This window comes from Ciconia boyciana, chromosome 7 (assembly GCF_034638445.1).
Source record: "Ciconia boyciana chromosome 7, ASM3463844v1, whole genome shotgun sequence".
In the NCBI taxonomy this organism is placed as follows: domain Eukaryota; kingdom Metazoa; phylum Chordata; class Aves; order Ciconiiformes; family Ciconiidae; genus Ciconia; species Ciconia boyciana.
The window spans coordinates 19,650,486-19,660,909 of NC_132940.1; the positions used below are offsets into that span (position 1 = coordinate 19,650,486).

At 43.8% G+C, this 10,424-nt stretch overlaps 1 protein-coding gene and 1 non-coding gene across 2 annotated transcripts; both read left to right on the forward strand.

The window, feature by feature from the left end:
• Positions 1 to 2,669: 2,669 nt before the first annotated feature.
• On the forward strand, positions 2,670 to 10,404 carry RPL5 (ribosomal protein L5). The gene is made up of 8 exons (XM_072869101.1): positions 2,670 to 2,811; positions 3,754 to 3,823; positions 3,922 to 4,037; positions 5,535 to 5,669; positions 6,260 to 6,462; positions 7,429 to 7,606; positions 9,499 to 9,587; positions 10,241 to 10,404. Exons 1-8 carry the CDS (start codon positions 2,809 to 2,811, stop codon positions 10,338 to 10,340), a joined length of 894 nt encoding a protein of 297 aa, XP_072725202.1. The 5' UTR covers positions 2,670 to 2,808; the 3' UTR covers positions 10,341 to 10,404.
• Positions 7,140 to 7,236, forward strand: LOC140655029 (small nucleolar RNA SNORD21). Its single transcript, XR_012043605.1, has one exon. It is a non-coding gene; the product is annotated as a small nucleolar RNA SNORD21 (small nucleolar RNA).
• Positions 10,405 to 10,424: the final 20 nt, after the last annotated feature.

Here is a 10,424-nt window from a genome sequence, read left to right on the forward strand (position 1 = left end):
GCAGCCGCCGCCGCCGAGGGGCAGCCCCGCGCCCCTGCCCGCGGAGAGCCGCCAGCCCGGGGACAGGGGCAGGGGCGGGAGGCGGCGCCGCTCGCCGGTGGCGGCCCGGCCGCGCTTCGGGTAGCCGGGGGCAAGGCCTGCCGGCGGGAAAGCCACGGCTCCCCTGGTTCACGGGGGGAGGGGGGGTCCGGGCTCGGTGCCGTTACGTCTGTTGGAAAGCCGGGTGGCAAGCTGCCCTTGCAGGCGTGCCAGGTCACTGGCGTGCTCCCTCCTTGCAGGTCCCCCCGTTATGTCATCACTGCTGTAACGGCAAAAACCCCACAGCCACAAGCCCCCACCCCACCCCAAGTCCCGGCACCTCCGCTCACCCTGCCTGCCCCTGCCCTTCACAGCAACGACAGAGCAGAGAAGCTGCCGCATCACCTCGACACAAGGCTAAGGTGCATTGCGTCTGCTCCGTTAAGAGTAGGCTCTTTTGGTGTAGACAGAGTGTCTGCCTAGGGATTTCCGTAATGCCATCTACATGTTGCAAGTTGCATATAATAACACGTTCTCCGGGAGCACTAAACAGCCTCAGGCTAGATAGGCCCTTTCTTACGAGCATTTGTTAAACACATTTCGGCCAGATGCTGAGTAGGTTACACAAACAGTTGAGAGACTGTCTGCCTGGAGCAGCTCCCCATCTCATAATGAGCCCATTTGCCATTGTGCTTCTACAATGAAGCATAGAGACTCCTAGACAAAACCATAGTTTCATTTGCAAGAATTCTAAGAAAAGCTTAATTAAAAAAAAATTCCAACGCTACCAGGACACATATGCTACTCCACACACTGCTTTATAGCCAAATATACAAAGAATATACTCTTAAAAAACACGTAAGCAGCAACAGCAGGAATAGGTTATAGACAGGCCTCCAGCACAACTTTTTTTGCTTCAGTAAGGCTATCAGCTGTTGCAAATGACAGCAGAAAAAGTGCAGTTGCTACAAGTGACCACACAGGTGAGTCCAGGCACAGCAGCGGCCTTACTGCCTTGGGTCCTCTGTGGACAAACAGGGAGAGGGCCCCTGCTTACAGCAGAAGTTTCACCAGTCCAAGAGACTTCTTCCTAATACAAGACACCGCTCTAGAAGACCTGCGTGATGCCTTGCTCTCCAGAACATACCCAAGTAAAACCACCATGTACAATACAACAGAAATTGAGAAATAGCATTGAAGAAAAAAATGCAAATATACTTTTTTCCTGTCAATACATGTTATCACTAAAAAGTACTTTATTGAAGCATTGAAAATCTTAGCTTTTACCTCAACAATTGCAGCGCCTCTATGAATAGCAGTCACCCTTTCAACAAACATCATCACTGAAGGTGAAAATAGAGATTTGCCCTGAATTTGTAAGGGATGCAGGGGTGGGGCTAACAAGCTCAGCTGGAGCCTCCCTGTTTTGCCTGTGGAGGTGTGATGGGATAACGGGCTGTTTTTTGTGATGGTGAGCTATTTTAGGAGGAAAAAGTCTTCTTACAGAGAAGAACAAGAAAAGGATTTTATTTTTTCTTGTTTAACAACAAGACTAATGGAGTCTTGTTTATGATGCCATTGACCACGAGGCGTTTCTCATCAAAGTAATTGCCCAGCAGCAGTTGCCAGCAGACCCTTATTGCAGAGCATGCATTTATATGCTAGAGAGTTGCTACGACAGCGTGCTCCTCTACAGTTACTTTATGTAAAAACTGACAAGTATGTAGAATTCTGAACTTCCTAAAATTCAGACTTAGTTAAATAATTTCTGAAGCTAGCAGGTATCTACCTGGTAGGAACCATGCTGCTACTTGCCTGATGTAGGAAACATTTATTATTTCTTTGATTGTCTTGTGGTTATTCGTATCAAATCAATAACTTTTTAAAATAGGGGTCTATGTATAACAATTAGTGTGGTGGTTTGGTTTTTTGTTTAGTAAAGGGAATGAGGATAACCAGACAAACGCGTCAGGAATAAAGACACTGGCTTTGTGCACTTTTCTCTGACAAAGTCAAGAAACCCGATGCCACTTGACCTGTTTGTCCCAGTATATGTATACCTATATGTGCAAGTATATATTCTTGCTTTATTTCATTGAATATCAATCATCCCGAGCACCTATAATTTATTTTAGGGACAACATTCGATTGGGTTTTGGTTGGCTTAATGTTTTAATTATTTACTGTTCAATCAGCCGTCAGCATTTTCCCTAGAAAATGAAGGGAATTAAAATCCTGTAACGTTTCCATAAGTGGCGATTTTTAAGATCGAATCTATCGATTCTTCTGTTGTAAGGATCCCTTTGCTGCCGTATATCCCTTGCCAATAACTGCTGAGGCAGCTCATGAAGGAAGGCTTGGAAGCGATGACGCGTCACGTGTAGGCATCTGATGGCAGCAATATTTTTTTCCCCCAGAATTTTATTTCTCTGATCGGCCGAAGAAATTACCCGCTGCCGGCAGACCCGCAGAGGGGCAGCAGGAAGCCCCCCCCCGGGCCCACACCCGACCCCACCGCGGCCGAGGCCCCGCCCCGGCCGCGGCCCCAGGGGGGCTGGGCCCGCACCGGGCGGAGGGGCCGCGGCAGCGCCCTGCGGGCGCTCCTCCAGGCCGGCAGGGGGCAGCACGGCGGGCGCCGGGGACAGGCCGGCCGGCCGCGCCCCGCCTCGCCGGCCAGGCTAGGAGCTGCGTCTGCGCAGTGGGCGCGGCCTTTTCCCCCCCTGCTGCGGAGAGCAGTCGTTGTGCGGAGCGGGCCCCGGCCTAGGCCTAGACCGGACAGTACCTGGCACGATGGTCAGTACCGGCCCCCGCGGGACCCGCGCGGCGGGGGGGAGCTCTGCCCACCGCTCTGCGCCCGCCGCGCGGCTCTGCCCGCCCGGATGGAGCCCGATGGGCCCGGGCCCGGGGCCGGCTGCGGCGGCTCCAGCGTGGCAATGGCTGCCATTAGTGCCGGGGCCGCGCCGCGGGGTGGCTTGGGGCGGCTCGGCCGGGCCCTAGCGGGGCCCGGCACGGTCCGACCCGGCCCCGCTGCCGTCCGCGCTGCCGCCGTGGGCCACGGCCTAGCGGCCCGGTGCGGCGGCAGGCTGGGTCGGGCCCGGGCCGCAGGCGCGTGGCGGCGGGACGGCGTGAGAGGGAGCGGGAGGTGGGCGGCCGGACCGGGTTTGACGGAGCCCCCCGTGCCGTGCGGCAGCTGGCGCCTGGCTCGAGGGTCGGGGAGTGCAGGCGTGTGACGACGGACCGACCGACCGCCTGCCTGCCGCGGGGCTGCGCGTCTGAAGCGTTGGCAGGTGTTGGGGAGCGTCTGCCCCGTGGCGATGTCGGCGAAGCTCGTTGTCTTCGGTAGTGGCGGGGGGCTGCAGGAGGAGCCGGCTCCGTGGCGGACCTCGCCAGAGAAGTAACAGGCTGGGAGGAGTGACTGGAAGTGACCACGGTTACTGCTTCGGTCCGTGCAGAGAGAGGTTCAGTCAACAAATACAGTTAGTGGTTTTCTCCTGACACAATATGAAGTTATGGGGAGAAGTGTCCATTAGTTCCTGTGGGAAGGAGAGAAATGCTGGGCTTTGGGGAGGGTTAATTTTATTTTTATTATGCTTTTTTATGTAAATGTATAAGTAAACATGTTGTTTTATGCCTGGTTTCACCACAGTTTTATTCACAGCAGGTTCAGTTTAGTTAGAATTGTCTTGGCTTACATGGTTATATGTTAATAACGTCTAGTTATATTTCTTATTCAAGGGGTTTGTGAAAGTTGTCAAGAATAAGGCGTACTTCAAGAGATACCAAGTGAAATTCAGGAGAAGGAGAGGTATTGTTATATTCCCTGTAACACATAATTAATTGTCATTGATGAATATTCCTACTTTTTTCACACACATTTTCCACACTCTAACTGTTGTTTTTTAGAGGGAAAAACTGATTACTATGCACGCAAACGTTTGGTAATTCAAGATAAAAACAAGTACAACACCCCGAAATATAGGATGATTGTGCGTGTTACCAACAGAGACATTATTTGCCAGGTAAGGTCTGTGGTGCTTGCTACTTACCTACCAGCCTTCCCAGAGTGAAATAAACAGGAAGGGGGATGGTTGAAGCAGCTGGGGTTTTTTAGGTTTGATATGAGCAGTTTTTATATTGTAAAATAGTTTCTTAGAGGAGAACATTCTTTAACGTTGACACAACTTCAGTAATAAACCGTATTTGTGATACAAAATAAGTTTTACTAGTGTCAGCGTTCTTTAGCAAGGTTGTTCGTAATACGAGATTGTACTGTTTTAATGATGCTGAGATAAGTAGAAGATTCTAGGGAGAGGGAAGATTTCTCTATTTTTTTTCTGCTGTCTTTAAAGTGCTTTGAAAGGAGGGCCTCTTTGCTTGACTGAAGGCAAACTTGACTCTGTGACCTGTCAACCTGCATTGACTATTGCACTGTATCTAAAGGTGCCTTCTCTTTTGAGAGTTTTTTTTGCCATGATGTTAGGTGGATCTCATGAAGCAGGTAGGCTTTACAACAGCTTTCCTGTGAGATTAAAGGAGACTAGTAAATAAGAATAGTAGGCATTTTTTCATGCTTACTAAGTATGCAGTTGTGTGTTGCGTCATATGCAGTTCCTCACTGTGGTTCACTTTCTTGTTTCATTTTCAGGATGTTTTGACTAATTCTGAAGTTAAAAACTTAAGCATGTTTGTTCTATCATAAATAGATGTTGTTAAGCTCAAAAAAAGAGAAGGTAGAAAAGCTTAACTGTTGTTTCTTTCCTTGTAGAATAATTATCTGAGAACAGTGGAGAGTGCTGTTTCTACAGTCAGTTCAGATTAAACTATATGACCTTAATGAGGTTATTTTATCTTTGAAACTCAAAACAAAAATCAGCGGTGGCAGGTGCTTACATGTTACTGATAGTGCCTTTCCAGTATGTAGGAATCCTGCAAAAAGGGGACAACTTTTGGATGTTGAAAGGAGAAGGTTCTGTATGTGAAGGGAACACTAGAAACGTATCTGATAGTACTGCTGTCTCACAGGAGACCCCTGAGATTATGAAAATCTCAGACCCATTAATAAAATCATTCCATATGGTTAGTAACAATGTTATCACAAACTCCATATCAGATGCTTTTGCATTTTTCTGAGGTGTGTTTTGTACTGTGTTACATGAGAACTACATGCAGAAAGTGTGACAGAATTGATCCACATCTATAATGATTCTTTGAAAGGTTGCTTTTGTAGGCAGTTTCCTGGCCTCTTGATGTATGTGAAGAGGTAAATAAAAGTTGTTGCTGACGTACACTTTCTCTGGCCTAATACAGATTTGAATTCTTTGCGTCTGTACTTGAGGAGTTAATTATGCCTTTAAAAAAAAGAAAAACACAACCTGTTGAGCTCATATGCAAAGGTTGGCAGTTTGCTGGACATTTCTAACAGAATTCCTATTGGCTTAAGTAGATGTCAAACAATAAATCGAGCCCAGAATTATTGTTTGTGTAATAGAGAACACTAACAGTTGTTTTGTTGTCAGATTGCCTATGCCAGAATCGAAGGCGACATGATTGTCTGTGCTGCTTATGCCCATGAGTTGCCAAAATACGGTGTGAAGGTTGGCCTGACCAATTATGCAGCAGCGTACTGCACAGGTCTGCTGTTGGCACGCAGGGTAGGTATCTGTCAGACTGTCTGGAAGTTGCTGCTCTGTTTTTCTGGTTTTCTTACCAAACGGAAAGCCCAGTTCCTTAACTGGCATGCTAGTATAGATACCTGACTCTGTGAGCTTCTCTAAATATTAAATTCTGCTCTTTAACATATAGATTTGATGGCCTCTTGTGACTGTCACATCACAGTGAGAAGTGTGACAGCATGCAGTTTCAACTGCAGCAGCCCACTTTTAAGTCTCAGCACTTAAGTTTGGTGGAGGGAGGGAGTCAGGATAAAAATGTAAGAAATGGACCTTTAAGAGTTTGAAAACATGTAAATAGCATCCATCCATTTTCCATACAAGCTCATGAATAAGTCTTAAGTTCAGTGGTCTACCTGTTGGAACAAAAGGTTGAAACTTAACAGATGTGCTTACTGTGGTGGTTATTAAAAGCTTTGTCATTAGTATGGGGTGCATAATTTTTGTAAAGAAATCTGTTAAAAACGTGAAGATTCTACTACAAATTTGTGTTTTAAGGTGGTGGTGATTCTTAATTTTGACAATAAACAGGAAGAATTTCAGAAGTGCCTTTTTTTTTTCCTTCCCCACAGCTTCTGAATAAATTTGGCCTTGATAAGATCTACGAAGGCCAAGTTGAAGTGACTGGTGATGAGTACAATGTGGAAAGCGTGGATGGAAAGCCTGGTGCTTTCACATGCTACCTGGATGCAGGTCTGGCCAGAACTACCACTGGAAACAAAGTCTTTGGTGCTCTGAAGGGTGCAGTGGATGGTGGTCTGTCCATCCCCCATAGGTAATCTAGTCTGTTCGGAAGAATTCCTTTAGAATTAACCTGAGATGCCTCTCTATGTGACAGTTGACTTATACTGTCACTTTATGTTGAAATAATTTTGTTATGACCAGGTAATGATTATGTAGCCTAGGTTCTGGGGTGGGGTTGTTTTTGGTTGGTTCGTTGGTGGTTTTTTTTAATCCACCAGTGCAATTCTGATAGTGCTGCTGGGAATCTTGCAACTATCAAGAGATGCTATTAAGTTTTTAGAAACTAAAGAACCACCCTGTTGCTTTTACTTAAAGTCATCAATTGAATGCACTTAAGTAAATACCCTTTAGTATTCTGTTGTTTTAAGTCTCTAGCAAATTGTGTGTATGTATGTATTTAACTGTGAAAAGCTGTACACACCAGGTACAAAACCATTGACATTTGCTACAGTTGTCAGTACAATAGTAGGTCTGAGCAGTCTACCTGCACTTAAATTTCCACGTGGAAGTTTTGACAATTCCTGTCATAGGCTATGAATGACTGAATGATTTTTGGTAGTGTTATCTAACACTGATATTACAGTTGACCGCTTCTTTCTGCTAGCAGCAGTGGGGGGGAAAAATCTGAGATCTGTTGTGTATTTTCCTACCCTTCCCCATGCTGTCCTATTCATTCTTGACTAATTGTCCAGTTTTTCTGACTTGGCTGCTATATGATGACACTCCCAATGACTGAACACTCTGTAGTTGGTCCATGGTGTGTATATGATGTACTGCACTGTTTCAAGACGGGACTGATGGCAGCTGAGATGAACTTAAAACTTCTATTTCTTAATTTTCTGTATCGCTTAATTTTTAATTAGAGGGTCCTATTCCTCAGTTATCTGTAGGAGAATCTGATTCATTCATTCAGTTGGTCATTTCTTTGTGGAACTTAGCCTCTGAATTAGAGGATTTGGCAGTATGTCTTAATCTGACTGGAACTGCTGTTTCACAGTACCAAACGTTTCCCTGGTTATGACTCGGAAAGCAAAGAATTCAATGCAGAGGTTCACCGCAAGCATATCATGGGCCAAAATGTTGCAGATTATATGCGTTACCTGATGGAGGAGGATGAAGATGCTTACAAAAAACAGTTCTCCCAATACATAAAGAACAACGTAACACCTGATGGGGTAAGATTTGTCCAGCTGCCTCTTGTGCATTAATAGAGATAAGTCTTGCATAGGGCCTTCTCTAGTAATGCAAATAGGCTTGTTATGTAAAATAATGTTATTCATGTTGTATGTTATCCACACAAAGAAATTTTCCTTCATTAAGGGTTCTGTAGTATATTGTAGATCTTTTGAAAGTGAGATCTTTTTTCCTGCTGTGAAGCTTAACATTCTACCTATAAATCTAAGCTTACAGGACTGCATTCTAAGCTAGACCACTTTCTTTTTTTTTTTTCCTGATGTGGGAATTAACATCAAGTTTCTATACATGCTACTCACTCGTTCCTAATCCTGCACCACAGCCTGTCATTTCTGCAGCTGTGGTGGTTGCAACTGTGAGGATATGTTCTAGGTCAAATCTGTTTTATGATTTCTGTGACCCTATAGGTAGTTCTAGGTCCCAGGCGAATATAGAACAGCCCAAGCTAGCATCTCATGAAACTACACAGAATGTAATACATCTTATTTTAGTACTACTTTAAATTGTAGAGTATTTCGTACAAAACACTAGAAGATATGTAAGATTACGAAGGTGCTGCTTTCACTTGTTTCAGGTGTTAAACTCCTTTCAGGTGGTTTGTCTTGCTGTCAGTAATGTTCTTGCTTGGTTTCCCCAATTAGTGGTCCTGAAGCTTGAAACAAACATTCTCATGTCCCCTTTTTAGGCTGTGGAAAACTTAACTTCATTCTTTATCCCTTTATTGCTATGGGGTTTTGTTGTTGGTTTTGTTTGTTTGTTTGTTTGTAAACTTAACCAATTGCTAATTTTTTGTAACTTAATCTTTACTAAAAATAAGTAACATTGTGTTCTAAATGCCAACTTAATCTGTTTTACTAAACAAACAATATTTATAGCTTGTATTGCAATGAAATGGGCCCAGGACTTATGTCAATAGCTAGACAGTTATTCTTCATATATCTAGAAAATTTTTCACAGCTGGGGTCTAGTGGTCTTAACCACCAGCAAAGGTATTCTTAAAATTGGTGCCATTATGGACCCATAGTTGTCTTTGGGACAGAGCAGCAGACAGATGGGGATCCTCTGGTACCTTCTGCTATTGCTCTATGTAACTGAACAGATCACTACCATTTTCCTGTCTTACATGTTGGAAGAATAGTTGCTCAAGTACAATGACCTGCTTTATGAGCTGTCAGAAAGTGCTGTTTGGGTGTAGCCTCTGCTAATGTATTTCTGTTATTGCATCCCTGGGGATGATGCAGGGACTGTCATGGCTTTTGCAAGACTTGTTAATCTGTAGGTGCTTTCACAGCTTTCTACTCTTTCCCTCTTACTAAGCAGCTTTGTAATATGTACTACAGTAGGGTCTGAAAAGTGGTAAGAGTACATGTCTGATGACAGAGTTTGTGTGGGTAATTTTGGTTTAATAAGTAAACATGAAGTATTTTGTTATAGGCAGAAGTAGAATAACTTTCTAGACTGCCTTTTAATTTAAATGTAGGGAAGCTATGGCAGTGAAAGTAGGCTTCAGAGGAAGAAGTATTTCAACTGCAAGATGCTAGCCTGTATTTATGAGACTTGTAAGTAGTCTGTAGATACTGTATGGCCTTGGTTCCCTAATTGTAAAAGAAGGGTAAAATTACTTTCTCTGTTCTGTGTCTAAGTTGTGGGTTTGGATATTTAAATTGTATTATAGTGATAGTAGGAATTTCAATATCCTGTGTCAGTGATCTTCAGTATGAAGAAAGTGTTTTAAAGGCAACCACACAAAATTACAAGCTGTAGTGTGATGAAACTTGTTTCTAGTGCACACTTGGGTAAGGATATCTTGGATTTTTTTGTATGATCCTACAGCTGGACCATTATGGAGAATTTAATTATTTTTTTTTTTAAGATGGAAGAAATGTATAAAAAAGCCCATGCTGCTATACGGGATAATCCAGTCCATGAAAAGAAACCCAAGAGAGAAGTCAAGAAAAAGAGGTAAAACTCTCATCCTCTTTAACATCAACAGGACTTCTCTGTTGAAGATACTTGTTTTAATGTAACTAAAATAATGTGATTCACATTGCAGTTGCATCAAAACTCACAACTGTTTTAGAGCAGATGAAGATACAAGCATTTCTGTATAACTTTGTCAGGAGTTAACATTAGCAGTAGGAATCCAAAATTTAAGAGACCTCAACTATATATATATAAAAAATAAGCAGAGCATGCTTGGCACCTGAATAGCTGGAACTGTTAAGTGTGTATCTTCAGGTCTTAGTGTTAAAGCTGCTTCTCTTCAGGAGAGGGCAGGCTGACTAATTTGTCAGTACTAAACTATTTTGATATTTCAGAGGTCTGGGAGAAAAGACGTGAAGGCACAGCTATTGCATTGGGCTTGATACTGTATACTCTAGTCACAAGAGTACTGAGCTTACCTCTTGAGGAATTAAAACTGCAGTCTAACCATGCCTTTTTGTGGTGCCCTAACTACAGCCTTAAATCATGATGAGGCAAGAAAGTGTTACAGAAGTGGGAATATGTTCTAGCATAGCACTCTTAGTTACAGTTCTGGTGTGCTGCAGCTTTCTTGACTGCCTTTTTTGCTTGTTTCTGCCTTGGATATATCATACACTGTGCTTACATTGCAGATGGAACTGTCCCAAGATGTCCCTCGCCCAGAAGAAAGATCGTGTTGCTCAGAAGAAGGCTAGCTTTCTCAGGGCCCAGGAGCGTGCAGCAGATAGTTAAGACAACTTCCACAATTTTCTGTGAAGCTTTGGAAAAAGTGGCAATAAATTTATTGAGTAAGCAACTGTGTAAGACTGACTAATA